The sequence below is a fragment of the Diceros bicornis genome, chromosome 17 (genome assembly GCF_020826845.1).
Source record: "Diceros bicornis minor isolate mBicDic1 chromosome 17, mDicBic1.mat.cur, whole genome shotgun sequence".
NCBI classification, from domain to species: Eukaryota; Metazoa; Chordata; class Mammalia; order Perissodactyla; family Rhinocerotidae; genus Diceros; species Diceros bicornis.
In genome coordinates this window covers 26,553,477-26,574,177 of record NC_080756.1, presented here as the reverse complement: position 1 = coordinate 26,574,177, position 20,701 = coordinate 26,553,477, and the positions used below count along the sequence as shown (strand labels likewise).

At 34.9% G+C, this 20,701-nt stretch overlaps 1 protein-coding gene across 6 annotated transcripts in view; it reads left to right on the top strand.

The window, feature by feature from the left end:
* PPHLN1 (periphilin 1) overlaps positions 1-20,701 on the top strand; it is a 118,721-nt gene that overhangs the window by 76,648 nt on the left and 21,372 nt on the right. For all 6 annotated transcript variants that reach the window (XM_058558489.1, XM_058558490.1, XM_058558491.1 and 3 more), the window contains one exon: positions 5,021-5,161. In XM_058558489.1, coding sequence (XP_058414472.1) covers positions 5,021-5,161 — 141 coding nt within the window. The remainder of the gene's footprint in view (positions 1-5,020; positions 5,162-20,701) is intronic.

The following is a 20,701-nucleotide window of genomic DNA, read 5'->3' as shown; positions in this document are numbered from 1 at the left end:
ATAGCATATTATAGAATTTCCTTCCTTTTAAATTCTGAATAATATTCCATTGTTATTTATGTATCACATTTTGCTTATCCATTCATTGCCTGTTGTGTTTTCATTTTCATTTGTCTCTAAGTATTTTCTACTTTCCCTTGTGACATCTTATTTAATTCATTGGTTGTTTAAAAGTGTGTTGTTTAATTTCTATAATTTTGTGAATTTTCCAGTTTTCCTTTTTAAATGGAGACTTAATTTTTGGCTTAACATGTGGTCTGTTCTGGAAAACGTCCCATGTGCACGTGAGAAGAATGTGTATTCTGTTGTAGTTGAGTGGAGTGTTCTGTATATATCTGTTAGATATAGTTGGTGTATTGTGTTAAGTCCTCTATTTCTTTACTTATCTTCTATCTGGTTGTTCTGTCCATTATTGTGAGTGGAATATTGAAGTCTCCAACTATTACTATGTAATTGTCTATTTCTCCCTTCCATTTTGTTGGTTTTTGTTTCATATATTTTGATATTCTGTCATTAGGTGCATAAATGTTTATAATTGTTATAGCTTCTTGCTATATTGAACCTTTTATTAATATATAATGTCCTTATCGCATAACCTTTTTAATTTAAAGTCTGTTTTGTCTGATATTGTTATAGCCTCCCTTGCTCTCTTTTGGTTAGTATTTGCACGGAACGTCTTCTTCCATCTTTTCACTTTCAACCTGTTTGTGTCTTTGGGTCTCAAGTGAGTCTCTTATAGACAACATATAGTTGGATCATATGTTTTTATTCATTCTACCAAGCTATGTCTTTTAACTGAAGAATTTAAACCATTTACATTTAAAGTAATTACTGAGAAAGAGGGACTTACCTCTGCCATTGTGCTGTTTGTTTGCTACATGCGCTATGGCTTTTTTGTCTGGCCATAGCGCATGTAGCAATGTGCTCATTACCTGCATTCCTGTCTTTTATTTTCACTTGGTTTTTTTGTAGTGAAGTGTTTAAATTCCTTTCTTATTTCTTTTTGTGTATATTCTATAGCTGGTTTCTTTGTGATTAGCATGGAGATTACATTAAACATCCTAAAGTTATAACACTAATTTGAATTTATACCAGCTTAAATAACGTACAAAAACTCTGCTCCTTTATTGCTCTGTCTCCACCCCTTTTGGTTGTTGATTTTACAGACTTACATGTTTATATACTGTGTGCCCCAAAACATAAACTAACAATTATTTTAAATGTGTTTTCTCTTTAATTATCTAGAAAACAAGATTTGGAGTTACAAACCAAGTTTACCATAATACTAGCTTTTACACTAAGAATTTTTTTTCTTTAAATGTAAGTCTCTTAAATCATGTAGAAAATAAAAAGTGCAGTTGTAAACTATTGTTACAATAATACTAGCTTTTGTAATTGCCTGTGCATTTACCTCTATTGAGATCTTAATTTGTCCATATGGCTTCAGATTATTGTCTACTGTCCTTTTATCTCACCTTGCAGGACTTTATTGAGCATTTCTTACATGGTGGATCTAGTAGTCATGAACGCTCAGCTTTTATTTATCTGGGAATGTCTTAATTTCTCCCTCCTTTTTGAAGTTATGCTGGATATAGGACTCTTGGTTGACAGTTTTTTCTTTTAGCACTTTGAACATATGAGTCCATTGTCTTTTGGCCTCCAGAAGTTTCCAATGAGAAATTTGCTTAATCTTAATGAGAATCCCTTGTATGTGATGATTTCACTTCTCACTGCTTTCAAGATTCTCTTTGTCTTTTGAGAGTTTGATTATAATGTGTCTTGTTGTGAGTTTCCTTGAGTTCATCTTTTACTTGGTGTTTGTTGAGCTTCTTGGATGTTTATATTCATGTCTTTCATTAAATTTGAAAAGTTTTCAGCCATTATTTCTTCAAATATCTGTCTGCCTCTTTCTCTCTCTCTTCTCCTTCTGGGACTCCCACAATACATATGTTGGTTTTCTTAATGGTGTCCCACAGATCCCTTAGGCCCTGTTCACTTTTCTTCAGTCTTTTTTCTTTCTGTTCCACAGACTCAATAATTTCCATTGTCCTATCTTCAATTCACTGATTCTTTTGCCTGCTCAAATCTGCCTTTAAATCCCTCTAGCGAATTTTTCACTTCAGTTATTGTACTTTTCACTCTGGAATTTCTTTTTACATTTTCTGTCTCTTTATTGATATTTCACATATCATTTTCTTGTCTTTCTCCACATCTTTCTTTAGTTCTTTGAGCATCTTAGAGACAGTTATTATAAAGTTTTTTGTCTAGTAGATCTGCCATTTGGTCTTTTTCAGGGACAGTGTCTGTTGATTAATTTTTTTTCCTTTGAATGGGCCACACTTTCCTGTTTCTTTGTATGCTTTGTGATTTTTTTTTGTTGAACACTGGGCATTTGAATTGAATAATATGATAACTCTTGAAATCAAATTCTCCTTCTTTCTCAGGGTTTGCTGTTTTTTGTTATTGTTTTTGTTTTTTGATTGTTGTAGGCTGTTGCTGTGCTGAGGATCGGCTTGAGTGTAAACTTAAAGTCTTCTCCGGTCTTTCTGAGCCTTTCCTTTGGCATGTGCAGTCACTTTCTAACTTTCCCTGTATATACAATTATTTTGAATGTCCTAATCTTTAATGTCTGGCTCCCGAAAGGGGAAAAAGTGAAAAATGAAGGAGAAAAAATGGTGCTGACCTTTTAAATCCCCTGGAAGTCACTTCAGTCAGAGGACGAGGACCTTGCAACAATGCTGGGAGGTACAGCAGCAATGGCTGTCTGTCTCTGTCTACACTTCTGTGAATAGAAGCAGCAATCAATGATCAGAGCACAGTTCTCTGCTAGTTGGAGGATAGGGTACTTTTTGCCCAACCTGGCTCATGCAAGCTGTGTACAATCTGCTTCAGGAACACGTGCACAGCTCCCTGCCAAGTGGCTAGGGGTGGGGGATGGGCAGCTGGTACTCTGCTAAAAGCTGAATTTAACCTCAATTTACCATCCATGTCTTCCCCTGGAAGGTGCAAGCTTTCAGCAGAGTCCAAGTTCCAAAATAGTTACATCAGAAAAAGTCTGCCAGTGTAATTTTTGTGTAGACTGGGAGACAGACGCCTAGTGCTTCCTACACTGCCATTTTCCCAGAATCTTCTCTCCTTAGATGACTCATATGCTTTGAATTTAAATCCCTTAACATATATAACTCAGACTTGTGAAAACTAGGTTTTTTACAAAGTAGATTATACATTAAAGTGTCAGAAATTCAGATGGCACCCAAGTGTGTACAGTGTCTCCCCTCCTCCATCCATTCCTTACTTCTAAGTTATCCCTATTGAGGCAACCTCTTTTATCATTTTTTTCCCCATACATTGTATCCTTCCAGAGGTAGGCTATTCATATATATACGTAAATGTATATGTATTCCCATACTTTCCTCCTCCCTTTCTTTTTTGACACAATTGTTGTATATTTATAGGGAATGACCTCCAGGACATGGCAGGATAAAAATTAGGCTACATCATACAACATATATAGACTGTCCTTTTAAATGATTTTTAAGTATTCTAGGGTTCTAGATAGTGCATAATTTATTTGAGCAATCCCCTAATGATGGACATTTAGGTTGTTTTCAATTGTTTGTTATTAATGGCAGCCATATTTTAGTATCTGTTGCTCATGTGTGTATCTGTAGATTAAGTTCCTTGGGGTGAAGTTGGTGGGTAGAAGGGACATGTGCTAATTTTGATAAATACTGCCACATTACTCTCTCATTACTCTCTCAAGAGGTTGTGGTGGTATACAACACATTAGGTGTTGGAATGCCACTGCTTTTAGTGGTGATGAAAAATACCACTAATTAGTATATATCTTGTGACTTCTCTAACCTATTGCTCTATGCTGCTACTTCAATCACAAAAACCCTAAGTTTTTTATAAACTTGTTAATAAGTACAAGTTTCTTATTTCTTGCCTTACCTCCCACCCACCTGAAATATGCAACAGTAAAATATATGAGCTCAAACTTTACAGTTTACTCCAAGTTATTGCTTACTGAAAGCAACATGAAGGCAAGAACTTTGTTCTGATCCAGTATTCCTAGAACAGTGCTTGGCATTTGTCATATAGTGAATTTTTGAATGAGCTAATGAATGTAGTTTAATAATAGTTTTCTCTCATTCATTTAGTTTTTCTCTTTTCATCAAAAATGTTTTTATTTTATTTATTTTTTTGTGAGGAAGACTAGCCCTGAGCTAACATCCAATGCCAATCCCCTTTTTTTTTGCTGAGGAAGACTGGCTCTGGGCTAACATCCTTGCCCATCTTCCTCTGCTTTATATGGGACACCGCCACAGCATGGCTTAACAGGCGGTGTGTCGGTGCGCGCCCTGGATCTGAACCGGCGAACCCCAGGCCACCACGGTGGGGCGCGTGCGCTTAACCGCTTGCGCCACCGGGCCGGCCCCCAAAAGTGTTTTTAGAAAGTGCAATAATTGGCTGTGGGCTTTTTGTGGTATTACTTACTTAGTGAATTGTTGCTCTAAAATAGAGTGATCATTATTGCTTTTTAGGATTTTCTTTTCAGGTATTTCAATAAATTCTTAGGCTACAGGAGCAAGGTATTTTTAAATTCTGAAAGTAGAGCCCTTTTCCATGTTCCTTTTTAACATATATTTGTTTATATGTACACACTCTTCTTACTTCCAATTGGACTTTTTCTCTTTAGTGTTTCTTAAATAGATTGATTAAGGAATAGTTATAGGACAAAACCTTCTAGCTGTATCTGAATATAGTCTGAAATATAATTTTGGGTTGAAATAAACCTAGAGGCTTTGTCTTACCTAAATTTAAAAAATAGCAATCATTTTCTCTTTAATTCTCACATATGCTCATTATGCATAGCAAAATTCAAAGTGTTTTCTTAAAACAGGTTGAACTTTGCACTTTGTCTTGATATAATCTGCCAGTTAGTGCCTATATACAGTGATTGAAATGCTGTATGTCCTTGAAGAAAGCAATTAAAGATTTCTATATCTTTTTAAAGGCGGGATCCACAGCACCATTGTTCATTGACCAGCCAGAAGAACCTGAGTCAAATGCAACAGATGGCATAGAATTATTTGAAGACAGTCAGCTGAACAGTCGCTCTAAAGCAATAGCATCAAAAACCAAAGAGATTGAACAGGTGAGAATCCAGTCTTCTTAAAGTACATAATCTTTTGTTCCTGTCGCTTTTCACATGGTAGTTACAGTAAATATTTATTGAGTGAATATAGTTCATTTTGTCTTTTTCCACTTGTGACTCTGAAATTACAGTTTAAAAAATTATAAAAATTGTTTGATTTGATTTCACAGTAGTTTTGATCAGTTTGGTCCCCCACTCTTGTTTACTTTTTATTTTTTAAATAACAAGCAAGCTTCTTTTTAGAGAATATTAATATTCTAGTTAGTATGAAGAAATTTAAAAACTATTAAACTTGATGGGGACGAGCTGAAAGAAATATTAAATGTACCAAAATGTTGGCAAATGTTATTTTTGAATAATGGGATTACAGATGTTTCTAATTATACTTTTACCCTTTTTTTTGTTGAGGAAGATTCACCCTGAGCTAACATCTGTTGCCAATCCTCCTCTATTTTGTATGTGAGCACCCATCACAGCATGGTCTTTGATAGACAAGTGGTGTAGGTCCGTGCCCTGGAACTGAACCTGGGCCGCTGAAGTGGAGCATGCCAAACTTAACCACTAGGCCACTGAGGCTGGCCCTTCGTTATACTTTTAAACATTTTTTAAATGTTAAAGAAAAAATAAAAGCTAGGTATTTAAATCTAATTTTAATGATGTCATTCTGAAAAGTTAGAATCTTGTTTTTAATCGATTAAATAGATTGCTAGGAATAGTTATAGGACAAAACTTTCTGGTTGTATCTTAATATAGTGTGAAATATAGTTTTGAAATGGAATATGCCTCGAGGCTTTGTCTTACCTAAGATTTAAAAAGTAGCAATCACTTTCTCTTTAATCCTCCTCACATATGCTTATTATGCATAGCAAAACTTAAAGTGTTTCAGTATGGAAATATTACCTGCCTTGTAGGGTGTTATCACTTTATGAGAATTAAATGAAGTAAATAAAATGTGAAAGGGCTTTATAAAATGTAGCATGTTGTACAAGTGTTTATTTTTGATGTTACTATCCAATGCCTTGACTAAATGTCATTATATTGTTATATAATCTGCTAAAAACTATTGGAAATTAAGAACGAAATTAAATCTTTTCTCAAAGTGCTGCCTGTTTCCACATTAATTAAAATCTATATCCCTTGGTTGGATAGGAGAGGATCTTAATTAAATCCTAGATGTGATTGTGTGGCTTATATTGATGTCACCCCAATGGCAAAAGATAAGAACCTGGACAGGAAATTTGTCATGTAAACCAGTGGAGTTTCAAAATGGAGGTGGTCAGCAGTATCAGATGCTTGGAGGGATGTAAGGAAAATGGAGACTGAGAAAATCCTGTTTAATGTGGTGATGTGAAGGAGGATTGGTACCTTTCAAGATATCAGTTAAAAGAGAGCGTAAATAAAAGGTTTGCTCAATAGTTGTATCTTCAGCATGAATGTGAGTATCACTACCTTATATAAAATTACTGTCCTTCTGTCTTTTTACTCTGACTTATTTTTCTTTGTAGCTCTTTTTTTTTTTTTTTTACTACTTGACATATGTTTTTATTTGTTTGCTTGTCTCCTCTCACCATAAGGGAAGCTTCATGAGAGCAAGGACTTTGTTTTGTTTACTGCTTTATTTCCATTACCTAGAACAGTGATTGGCATGTAGTGGGCTCACAAGAAATATTTGTTATATGGATGATGGATGGAGTCATAAACCTAGAAGTGACGTTTGAATAGTCTCTGAGTTACCTGAAATCAGAGACTGCATCTTAACCTGACCACCTAACAGTGCCTAGGCTCAACACTTAGTAGTAAGTGCTTGATAAGTGTTTGTTGAATGAATGAATGATTTAATGTTATTTTTATTTTCCACCTGAATTGCAGTTCTTTAAATGAGAGGTTCTCTTAAGAATATAACTGGTAGAAAAACTTAAATTAAATAGTGGGGGGGGGGGCGGCCCCGTGGCTTGGCGGTTGAGTGCGTGCGCTCCGCTGCTGGCGGCCCGGGTTCGGATCCCAGGCGCGCATTGACTCACGGCTTCTCCGGCCATGCTGAGGCCGCGTCCCACATACATCAGCTGGAAGGATGTGCAACTATGACATACGACTATCTACTGGGGCTTTGGGGGAGAAAATAAATAAATAAAAATTATAAAAAAAAAAAATAGTGGGGGGGGGAGTATTTTGGGTTGTCATTTATTAATATTTGTGCTATCTTCTGTTGTTATTCATAGTTAATCTATTTGATTTTGAAAAGTTGGATTACCAGTCAGATGTAGAACCTAGCTTAGCAGTACACACGTAAAATTACTTAGTATGAAACCAGTTTTTATAGTACTTTATAGACACCCATATATGTTTGACCTATGACTCTGACCATTGTTCAAACACATGAAAAATCTGACACTAAAGTATATTGAAACTATTACAGCAAGGAACAATGACCTAAAAAAAGAAAAAGAAGTCTAAAAGGATGTTACTATATTCTGCTGTGACTAGGGAAGCAAAACAGTTTTAGAAGTATTAAAAAATAGAAAACTTGATATTAAATATTGGAATGTAACTACTGTGTTTTTGCTAGGGTACTTTGGTTTTCATATATTGACGAGAAAATCAAACCAAAAGCGCTCAAAATGTCAGAAAGCTAGTAAGCAATGATACATAATTGTTTTACAAATTCGTGTCTAAAAGTTACGGTGATTTTTGGAAATGAAAAAAATAGTTTTAAGGGGATTTTTTTCCATTTCCAACTTTTGCACATTTTATTTTTAGGGATTAAATACCAAATGGATAGGAATATTATAAAAGCTTGAGAAAGCTAGATGGTTGTTACACAGCTGTCCAGTAATTATTCTTTATGTTTTTCCATATGCTTGAAATATTTCATGATTTTAAAAAATGAGTAATAGCCCAAAGAAGCCCTGCATAGATGAGGCCAACAAATCAAGCTTAGAATAATGTAGAAATGTAAATATTGGTGTAATACCTAAACTGCTTTTTCTCTCTTTTATATCAAGTGCAATATGTTCAGATATCTTGTAAAGATAAATCACCACTATAATTTTTTGAGGATTTATATAAATTGGGTCCTTCACCCCTGAATCCCAAGAAAGTCATTAACTTGAGGCAGTGTTACAATATAAAATAAACTAAATCTCCAGGCCAGAATTTGGTTTAATTCAAAATGCCTACAAATGCAGCTATTTGATATTTAAGGGCATGCATGTGGAAGTAGATTGTATCAGAATCGCCTCAATGAGGAGCAAATTCATGTCCTTTGCCACGTTATTGCTGTCTCATCCCTGGGCATATAAGAATTTGGTAGGATTGGGGGTGCAGGTGCTTTTTGAAAAACCTGCCCAGGTTATAGCCAGATATGGCAGAGAACCACTGGTCTAAAATCCTTGAGCCAAAAGAGATCAAGTTGCATCTCTGAATATTGCGTTGCTAGAGATCATTCAAATCATCCCAGTTTTACTTGAACATCTTTTAGTAGGTATGATCCATTCAGTTGCCACAGCACATTTAGCCTCATTATGCTTTGGATCCTGTGCTATATCTTCTTTTCCCCTCATTTCCTCAGATTACCCCCTTTTACTCAAATTGGGCCATGTTTCACAGTCAATTATTGAAATATTTTCCTAGGCTTCCTGGCTCCTGAGCTGAGAGAGGCAGATTTCGGAATTTCTCATTTCATTATAGTGATTCCTAGAGAGACTTAACCCACAAAATTATGGGTGATTCATATTCCGGTTCAGGTGTTTAGCATTATCCCCTTGACTGATATGCCACAAGTCCTTACATACCTACTGTTACTGAAATATTTGATTCGAAAGTGCATCCCACCACTAGCTGTTTTACCAGTGAGGAATTTGTGTCTTTTAACAAATTGTTACTTTGGATGAACCACACAAATGGAAATCCTCCATTATTACATACCCTTCTTCCCTCTGTTGCTCCTCTGGGGATAAAACAATATTTACTTTAACTCTTTGGGACTTTCTCATATTTAAGATTTGCAAGGTCCTTCATACTTCAATAAAATTGTGCTTAGATGTAGCCTGTCAGTGAGATTCTCTGTTTTCTTGGAGATCCTGGCATCTAATGATATTTAAACGTCTCTTTGTAATTCCCCACTAGCAAGATCTGGATTAAATTCTTCTATCTTCCTCTTTCTTCAGATGGAATCAGATAATCTGAGTATATCTGGAATGGGTGGAGATATGTATATTATATATATATATATATATATATATATATAAAATATGTATATGCATGCTCTGCCTAGCAGATCATCTGACGAAGAGTGTCAGGGTGGCCAAAATCCTCCTATAACATGAGAAGTAGCAGAGAAGCAGTTACCTAATGAAATAAAATAACTACTAAGGATAGTTGGTGAGTAGCTGGAGTTTATTAGGATATTTTGCTGTGCAAACTAGTCTTACAAAAAGAACCTTCCATCTCCTCACCTTTAAGATGTAGTGCTTACATTGTGACTCACTACTTTTGTTGTACATCTGTGGGGCTTCTTAAAAGTAGAGCTTCTTGGATTTCTACCATAAATATTCTGTTAAGTAGGTTATTAGAGCTTCTCAAACTTTAATATGCACATAAGTCACTTGGGGATTTTGTTAAATACAGCTTCTGACTGTAGATCTGGGATGGGGCTTGAGATTGGAATTTCTAACATTCACCCAGGTGATGTTGATTCTACTTGTCTATGGACCATTTGGAGTAACAAGGAATTGGAAGGAGGTGACTATTTTTTCTTAAGTTCTATAATTTCTAATATGCTAAAAGGTTGGAAACAATTGCCACCTTACTTTTATGTAAATTAGAGAAGTTCTGTTTTTTAATTGAGGTGTGATTAACATGCAATAAAATGCGTAAATATCAAATATTCAGTTTGATGCGTTTTGACAGTTCTAACACTGTGTAACTATCGCCCAAAGCAAATATTTATGAAAGTCTTTCTTTTCAGATATGAACAGCTGATTATACTGACAGTAATAAGGGTTTAGTTAGGAACTAAAGTTATGGTTATATCTCAGAAGCATGTGCTCTGATTTGGTTTATGTTAAATATCCTCCAACCCATCCGTTGAAGGCTATATTTTAAGTGATAATATACACAAGCATAAAATTTCAAAAGGCACAAGTGATTATGCAGTGAAAAACAAGTTTGCTTCTCACCCGTAACTCTTAGCTGCCCAATTTCTTTACCTAGCTGAAATGTGGTACACATATGTATATGTATACACACAGTTTATATACAGTATTTATGTATATGTGTATACATACTGTGTGTGCATATACACATGGACATAGACATACATCTGGAGCATGGTTGATCCAGATGAGTAGAGATAAGAGTTGGTGTATTTGTCGCCATACTTTTTCTTTAAATACAAATGGTAGCATACAGTGTTCCCTGTTCAGTATATCTTAGAGTCCATTCTATATCAGTATATATAACTTGTCTGCTGTTAATAGATATTTATAATCCCTTGTGAACCATGTTTTAAAATACAGTTCCTCTGATTTCTCCATATTTTAAAAAAGGTGTGTATGTGTATTTTTTAAATAAACTATCACATTTAAAATAAACAGTTTTGGGGGGGAGTTGATTTAGTACTGTGGGTGTCAAATACCTATGTTTATATCTTATGAGGTGCTGTGCAGGTTTTAATAACTGTATGAGAAATCACCAGAGTGAATTTTAACCTCTCTTGATTCTAATGGCATGCCAAGTTTGAGAGTAGCTGGAGTATATGAGTTTGCAGAGAATCTTAATTTCTTGTTTGTACCAGTCATTGTAAACCTTTCTTAAAAATTATATTAGTAGGTACAATTAATAAAATCTAAACCAATACAGTTGTAGGAATATGCGTGAAATATTCTTTGAAAGCATTTTTCATAGTATTCCTCAAATGACAGAAAATTATTATTTGTAGGGGGAAAAAATCCATCTCTTCTTTCTTGTTATTTGGTGGGTAATAACTAAAAGAAGAACAAGTACCATGAAGGCAAATTCACTTTTAAAACCTCTTTGGCTACTGCAGAACATTATCCTAATGTAATGCTGTTGTATGAAAATGCTGATATTTCTATCTAGAAGTAAGTTACTCTCTCTCGAAGAGTTGATTATATATTTATCTGATAATTTATAGTTAAAATGTCGATGGGCGTCTTTTCAGATCAAGAGAGGGTGCCAATCTTGATGTTCTAAAACATAGAGACAGAGAGCGTATTAAGAGACACTTGATCGAGGAGATTATTTTTGTTTTCTTTCTTTTAACTTCAAAAGACTTATTAAACTGAATATATATTTGTTTTCATAAAGACATTATTTTTTTTAGTCACTTATAGCTATGCCAGGCTTGTTATGCTGAAGAAATTTTAGTTCTTAGCCATCTAGGACTCCCTTTCCTTGTTCCAGTTACTTAAGAAAAATCAAGTTAATTCAGGAATCATTTTGTTGCCTGTCTAGTTCATTAGTCTTATAAGGTTAATAAGGTTTTACTGTAAATCTAGATCAATCTACTTAATATATAATTTTTATTTTAATTTGAATTCTACGTTAACCATTTTTGTGACCATGTGGGCTGCTTACTAGCTTTTCTTCATTTTTTCCTCAAAATAGAAAAGTTAGGGCTGGCCCCGGGGCTTAGCGGATAAGTGCGCGCGCTCTGCTGCTGGCGGCCCGGGTTCGGATCCCGGGCGCGCACCGAGGCACCGCTTCTCCGGCCATGCTGAGGCCGCGTCCCACGTACAGCAACTAGAAGGATGTGCAGCTATGACATACAACTATCTACTGGGGCTTTGCGGGGGGAAAAAATAAGTAAATAAAATCTTTAAAAAAAAAAAAAATAGAAAAGTTAGACTGAATATATAATCTTAGATCCCTTCCTAATCTAAGCCATACTAAAAATTAAGAGCTAAATATTGCTTCTTCTGTACACACTGTTATCTGTAGCTAATTTCAGATTTAACTGTAGAATTTTTTTTTAACCTCTTAGGACACAGGGTTCTTATGTTAAAAAACCTCAAATACACTATTGCTGTGCATCATTCAGTAATTAATTAGTGTTGGTTGAGGTAATGAATTGTGTAGAAAATGTTTTCTTCAGTAAATAAGATGTTACATTTAATCAGTATTCTCTCTGTGGCCCTCTTCTCTTCTTACAGTGTCTAGTTTCAGTCACCATCTATATAGCTTGGTGGTTCCCAGAGCTCTTACTAGCGTTTGCTTTCTCTCTCAATGTATAATAGGATATTCTTGTTTTACTTTTAAAGTAAAAAGGCTAGCAGATTAATCAAGTGTACTATCTTCCTGAAATGTTAACTAGAGTTGGGGACATAGGAAAAAATCAGTTTTTAACACATGATGGATTAAAATGAAATTGTTTTCAAAGTAGTGGCAACTCTATCTGTTGTTGTATATGCATGATGTAAGCATTTCATGCTAATCTTACATAATAGAAAGATTCTTTGTTTTTCCTTTTTATCAGAGCAAGTAACGAACTTCTTAAAAGTGCAGCTCTCACTACTATCTTGTCTAGACATCAGGTCTACCCTATTGTATTTAACAATCCATTATTACCAACCACTTGTTCAGACTTTCCATATATACATTTAGTAAAATATAATCACATAAGATTCACCTCTGAAAAATCTCTTATTCCTAAGACAAATTAAAAATAAATAATTTATTTTGGCCAAATTTCAAAGTTTTTGAAAGTTACAATTTATTAGGAAGATTCTGGTCATGCAGTTACCACAGAAGCTTGTTGCTGAAGTACAAGTATAAAGTTTTCGTTTTAAGGGAGTTGCATCTGAAAGCTATCTCGTAACGTAATTTGTCTCATATTTGAAATGTCAAAACCAAGCGTCTCAGCCTTTAAATTTAAAGGTTGGTTAGTTATTTTTTATACCTGGTATAAACTCATAAATGTGAAGATTGATGACTGTGTCAAGATATTATTTTTACATAAAATATAAAATTTGGACAATACAGATAGCAAGTCTTAAAAAAAATTATACTTAAAATGTTACAAGTACCATAAGAGATGAGGCCATCTTGGACCCTATCCCTGGGGATGTCATCAAACCAAAGCACCAAAAATACCCAGTTTTAAAGCAGTTCTAGTACAGGTGTTCCCCATGGCATAAACCCAAGTGTGAGCATCCTTCTCTCGCCTCTCCTTGTCCACTTCTCCCAGTGTTAGGTAAAGATTTTCTCTAGTGGTTCCACATTACTATTCCTTGCTATTCAGTTCCCCATTTGTAAGTTGACAATTTTATTTAGTCTCCGAGCACTTTACATTAACGACATTTATAAGTTGTGTGGCATAGTGAGCGCTGGATGCTTCCACTTAGTGTTTTAACCTCTCAGAGCCCTTTTCCTCATTTGTTAGATGGGATTAATTACACTTAATTAATTACTCCCACAGAGTTAACAAACTATTGTGTGTGAAAGCTCTTTGTATATTGAAAATCACTGTACAAGTGGTTATGGTAATATTAAGTATTACTTTACCTGTTTCTTTGCAGCTTTGGAGTGATTACTTTCAAATTACTTCCTAGCAAGTTTCCTATATAGGTTTCACTTTGAGAACCCATTTTCTCATCAGTGTCAGGGTCTGGGCTCTTTACTTCTTGCCCTTTTACTTCTGTCCCCCCATCCTCCGCCCCCATTCCTAATTCGTTCAAAATGAAAGGTAAAAATAATTTTACTATAAAATATTTTATTTATTTTGGGGGACTTTGTAATTTTGCTTTCACATTTTCCATTTGGCTTGCTCTTTTATCTCACTGGTTCTTATCTATTTTTTTAGACGTAAGTACCATAAAAAGATTAATGTTTACTTCTCCTTAGAATTCTCTGCTCTCCTCCCCCATTCCTAAAACATAAATTGTTCTCATGTTTTCCCCTTTATTTGTCATCCCTCATTTTTAAGATGTGATCCCTCCTATAACATCTGCTGTCTTCTCTTAACTGTTCTTTAATTCAAGTATTGTGCCAGGAGATAACAAGCTTATCTGTCTAATATACTCATGTGCTAACTGCAGTGTGAGTTAATTGACATTCTCAATTCATTTGTAGATGTTTTAAAGTTGCAGTAAGAAAAGCTTATGTTTCTATTTTTTTTTTTTTTTTAAGAAAAGCTTATGTTTCTACTTAAAGGTAACTTGAAATTAAACATTAGAAGTGCGTTGCTGATTTAGTGTCTGGTTCATTGGGAGCCAGTTATGTTGTCATCTGTTTTGTTGTTGTTCTCGCCTTACTCTTTCTTCTTTTATTTTGTTTTTTAAGAAAACCATTCCAGGAAATTCGACAATGCAGTATGTATCATTTCTGGTTAGAATACCTGTCTACTTGAATTAGCTGAGAGAGTATTTGTCGGTTTTCTTGTCTGCCTCAAAGCTGAATCCTAAGATTTCTAAACCCCCAGTTATCTAGACTTGGGGGAAAATGAGCAGTTCAGCATCATTTAATTTCCTGGTTAGCTGAAGTTCAACTATGCTAAATTCTGCCATGTTTGCTACTGTGCTCCACTTTTTAAAAAAAGACACTTTACTGATGTTTAGCACATATACAGAAAGAAATGTTCAAAATGTAATTGTAAGCCTGAGTGGTTTCTCACAAAGCAAACACTGGTGAAAACTACCATTCAGAGCAAGCAGTAGAATATTACCAGCACCCTAAGGGTCCCTTCATACCTCCTCCCTTTTCCCAAAGGTAACCACTAAATGATTCCTAACATTATAGTATAGTTTTGTCTGTTTTTGAACTTTATACAATAGGATCATACAGTATATGTATTTTATGTCTAGTTTTTTTGGTTCAACATTGTGTTTATGAGATTCATTGATATTGTTACATGTAATATAGCTCCTTACAGTTTTAATTTGCATTTCCCTGATTACTAATGACGCTGAGGACTTTTTCATATGGTCATTGGCACATGGATGTACTCTTTTGTAAAGTACCTGTTGAGATTTTGTCCATTTTCCTGTAGAGTTGTCTTTGTTTTTTTTTTTTTAAATTGATTTGTAGAAGTCTTTATATATTCTGAATACAAGCCCTTTGTTGGTTATGTGTGTTGCAAATATCTTTTCCAATTTTGTGGCTTGCTTTTTCATTCTTTTTTTTTTTTTTGTGAGGAAGATCAGCCCTGAGCTAACGTCCATGCCAATCCTCCTCTTTTTGCTGAGGAAGACTGGCCCTGAGCTAACATCCGTGCCCATCTTCCTCCACTTTATGTGGGACGCTGCCACCGCATGGCCTGACAAGTGGTGCGTAGCTGTGCGCCTGGGATCCGAACCTGGGCTGCCAGTAGTGGATTGTGCGCACTTAACTGCTACGCCACCGGGCCGGCCCCTGCTTTTTCATTCTTTTGGTATCTTCGAAGGAATAAAAATTCTTACTTTTAATGTAGTCCAGACTTTTCAGTCTTTTTCTTTATCACTATTATTTGTCTCCTACTTCTTTGTCTCCATATCATTCTCTTTTATTATCTTCTAGAAGCTTTTTTGTTTTGTCTTTGACATTGAGTTACAGTTCATCTGAAAATGATTTTATGTAATACTGTATATTAAGTATAGCAGAGATCACGGTCCATTTTCTTTCCACGTGGACATCCGTTTGACCCTGAACTGTTTACTGGAAAGACCATGTGTTCCTCACTGCTTTGCATTGACACCTCTGTTATAAATCAGGTGTCCATATATGTGTGAATCTGTTTCTGGACTCTAACAAATCTTAATATAGACATATTAAGTAGAACAAGTTTTTCTACCTTGTTCTTTTTCAAGGGTGCTTGTACTTGGAGCTTTGAATTTCTATAGAAATTTTAGAATTGGTTTCTCAAGTTCTCAGATACAACAAACAAAACAAAGCTTGTTGGGATCCTGGCTTAGGATGTCTCAAAAGGTTGCAGTCAAGCTCACAGTGAGGGCTACAGTTTCTGAAGAGGTGACTGGAGTTGAAATATCCACTTCCAAGCTCACTCATGTGGCTGTAGGCACAAGTTCAGTTCCTCGCCACGTGGGCTTCTCCACAAGGCTGCTCATGACATAGCCTCCCCAAGAACTAGTGACCCAAAAGTGAGAGAAAAAGAGCAATGCCTTGCTGCCTTTTTTGGTCTATTCTCTGAGTCACATACTGTCTGTTACTTCCACCTTGTTCAATTCTTTGGAAGTGACTCGCTAAGCCTAGCCAACAATCAACAGGAAGGGATTACACAGGGATGAAAATATCAGGAGGGTGGGGATCACTGGGAGCTATCTTGGGGGTTGGCTGCCACATCTCCCATGATCAGTGTTACCTGAAGTTACTGGTTTTATTAGTCTTTTTCAAAGAACCAACTTTTGGTTTTGTTCATCTCTTTCTTGTTTTGTATTTTATGTTTCATTAATTTCTGCCTTTATCTTTATTATTTTCTTTCCTGCTACTTTTTTGGGTTTTATTGCTGATTTCTAGCTTGAGCTAGATACTTATTCATTTGTATTTTCTTTTAAATTTTAAATTTCTTTTAAATTTCTTCTTGATAGGGCTTTGGCTGCATCTTCCAAATTTTGATGTTATTTTTATTGTCATTAATTTTAAAACAGTTTTCTAATTTTTCTTAGATTTCTTCTTATTTAGAGTTATTTAGATTTTTTATTTATTTATTTTTTTGCTGATAAAGATTTGCCCTGAGGGGCCGGCCCTGTGGCATAGTGGTTAAGTGCTCGCACTCCGCTGCTGGCGGCCCGGGTTCGGATCCTGGGCACACACTGACACACTGCTTGTCAGGCCATTCTGTGACGGTGTCCCACATAAAGTGGAGGAAGATTGGCACGGATGTTAGCTCAGGGCCAGTCTTCTTCAGCAAAAAAGAGGAGAGTTGGCATGGATGTTAGCTCAGGGCTGATCTTCCTCACAAAAAAAAAAAAAGATTTGCCCTGAGCTAATATCTGTTGCCAATCTTCCTCTTCTTTGTATGTGGGTCGCCGTCACAGCATGGCTGCCGCCAAGTGCTATATGTCCGCTCCTGGGAACCCGACCCTGGCCACTGAAGTGGAGTGTACCAAACTTAACTACTAGGCCATGGGGCCGGCCCCTAGAATATTTCTTAATTTCCAAACATATAGGCATTTTGTAGGTTTTTTAAAAAAATAAATTTCTTTAATTCAACACCAGTGCAGTCAGAAAACATACTCTTTAGGATTTTAGTCCTATGAAATTTGTTATAATTTATGTTGTGGCCCAACACAGGGTCAGTTTTTCTAAGCATTCTATATACTTGAAAAAGAAGGTGTATTTTGTATTTGTTGAGTGCATTGTTCTATTAGTATGCCAATTAGGTAAAGTTTATTATTGTATCGAGTCTTCCATATCCTTATGATCTTGTTTGCTTGTCTTAGTTTCTGAAAGAGTTGTGTTAAAACCTTCAAATATTTTTGTGGATTCGTATATATCTTTTAAATGTTTCTATTCCTTTTATATATTGAGGCTTGGTGTAAAGCGCATATGAGTTTAGAATTATTTTATCTTTATGAAGCATTCCTCTTAATCTCTAATATTGCCTCTTTAAGTTAGTTTTGGCATGTCTTTGTCACCTTAGTTTCAAGAATTTTCTTAAATATTCTTGTATTTAAGTATTTTTCTTGTAAGCAGCATATAGTTGAGTTTTGTTTTTTCATCCGTTTTGATAAAATATGTCTTTTACTTGAAGCATTTGGTCCATTTACATTTAATGTGGTAACTGATATATTTATGGTTAGTTGTTGTTTCTGTTCTCTAGTTGGTTTTCTCTCCTTTTTTCCTTCTTGGGGATTTTAAAAATTATCATTGTTTCCATACACCCACATTTTCTTGATGGTTATACATTCTTTTATACCATGCATCCTTGACTTATTGAAGTCTGATATAAACTAGTACTTTTACTTCTTAATGATCAGCATAGGCACCTTAGAGCATTTTAACTCCATTGAACTTCCTTCTGATTGATCTATTACTGTCTATGTTTTACTTTCGTATATATTTTAAACCCCACGAGATGCTAATAGTATTTTATGCCAGTAATCTTCATTTAAATATTTACCCCTTTTGTTATTTTCATTGTTTCTTGCGTCTCTGACTTCCATCAAGGATCATTTTTCTTCTTTCTGAAGAACAATAACTAAACAGATTCTAGTGCATCCACACTATGGAATTTTATATACACAGCAGAAGGACTTATGGAGAATTGTCCAAACGCTGCTGCAGTTAGAGTAAGTAGTGTAAGAACTTTGGAGTTGGGGATCTAACTTGAATCCCAGTTCAGCCACTTACTATGTGTCTTTGGGAAAGTCGCTTAACTTTTCTGAGTCTTACTTTGCTCACTGCTCTAATGGGAATGGTGATATTACTCCATAGTAATTTTAGAAGTAAATGGGAATGTATATGTAAGTTGACTGAGACATTGTCAGTAATCAAAATGGCTGCTGTTATTGTTTTGTACTATTTGTCATGGTAGATGGAAAGTATTTAAGTCTTCTTGTATGCTTAGAAGGCTTTTGTGGGTTAGCCTTGAATCCCAACTTAGAAAAATAAGGCCCAAATTCCAACCAAGTAACTTATAAGTCACACTGAAAAGTAATCTGTTCCTTTGGTAATCACTGTATTTTAAATTATGATCCTTGTGAATCGGTTGAAATTATAATTAACTTCATTAAAACCAAGAAGGGAAAAAATGACTCCTCCTGTCACTTTCATCTAGTGATTCCTTCTTATTAGAAGTGAAAGGTAAAAGGCAAAGCAGATATTGAATAACTGAAATGTGTAGGGATGTTGATAATATAATGGTATATTGTCATCTCCATTTATCTGTGATGGTAGTGATTACATTGAGGCTATTAGGACTTGGGTTTTGTACAGATACCTTTTAAAGATTAATTTGCTTGTGAAAAAGTTTTTAAAACATGTAATAGCAGCGTTATATTTTGAGTAGGACTTTTGCCTTTTATTTATTATTTTATCCATACAATCCCCGTGTTAGATGGATAAGAAATATTTTATTTCATGGTACCTTTGAAATAATCATTTGTGGATAAGAATTCAAGTTACAAAGTTTTTAAATTCCATGTCAGCAAATATAGTAGTATACACTTTCCTCATTAAACCACTCTTTGTGTCAGATTTTTCCTGAACGTATCCATTCTATTGTCCTTTGCTGTATATAGACTGTGTTGAATTGTGGTGCTTACTTCTATCTTTAGGATAACTGTCTTTGAAGATTATTTATCTCTTTTCATTAGCTTCATTGGCTTAAATGGGGTGTATGGCTTATATATACATACACACACACACTTCTTTTGAGGATTCTCAATTATAATCCTTGCCCAGGAGCTTTGACAGTTTTATACTGCATTGATTTCTATTTATGGTTTGCATTGTTCTGCCCTGAAATTTTATTCTATTATTAGCATCCTTCATTGGCACTGTGTGAGGAGAACTAAGAAGAAAATCCTCTTGTGCTTATTTCAACAACTGTTAGAACTACATGTGTTTTTCTGTCCTTTATATTTGTTGTCCAAAAGTTACAGATCAGATGAGGTCTTAATAAAGATTTTTTTAATTTAGAGATTTTAAATAGTACTCATTGTTATTCTACTTAAATGTTTAATCATAAGCTATTTTAGTAAGAATTCTTGGTATCATTGGGACCAAGCTTGAAAAAAATGCATGTGACTCTCTTTAGAGAATTTGTTCTTACATAAAAATATTTTTCCACTCTGTGTTTTTTAATGTAGTACGTTCTTGATTGTGATTTTGAAAGAGATCAGGGCCCTATTTAAAGCAAAAGAGTAAAAAATATTAAGTTAATTGCCTTTTTAGTTGAAACCTGGCATTAAGGGAGCATAGTTTGTTTGAAGTATGTTTAACTTTCTAGATTTTGTTTTATTTACACTAAAAATATTTTTTTATTCACTGAATTCATCAGTTGCGTGGCCAACTATTGTTGGCCCGAGAAAGTTGTACAGCCAAAAGTTAATAACATCTTTTCCTCCTACTCCTAGCTAGCATATGTTCAACTACAATACTACTTACCTTTTTAGTAGGCATAAAAGAAAATTACCTAATTAATCATCATTGTATCATCCAAAGTTCCTTGCCTACAGTATGCTCACTTTCAGTGTTTAGCAGTTGAATGAATGGAACTGGAAGACGAGTGCCTGAAGCACCCTCAGTCCTATGTAGTTTGGCTCTGCCATTTTAGCTTGAAGATAAAGACTAGAGCAAGTCTTCAAGAATCTTTCCCTTCAAGGAATTAGGAAGTAAAGGAAGAAGCAAAACCATCTTCATTCATTTGGTTGCAAAAAAAAGTCAGATTTTGATGGTTTTCAGAGTCTACAAGATTCAGAAGATTTCTCATAAATTTACTACATATGACAAAATATATATTGAGAAGATTGATATAAAAATTATTCATTTAATTGGACCTTTACAACAACCTGTGAAAGGACAAGGAAGAGATTATTTTTATTTTAAAATTTATTTACTTTTGATGTGCAGTTTGTAATGTGT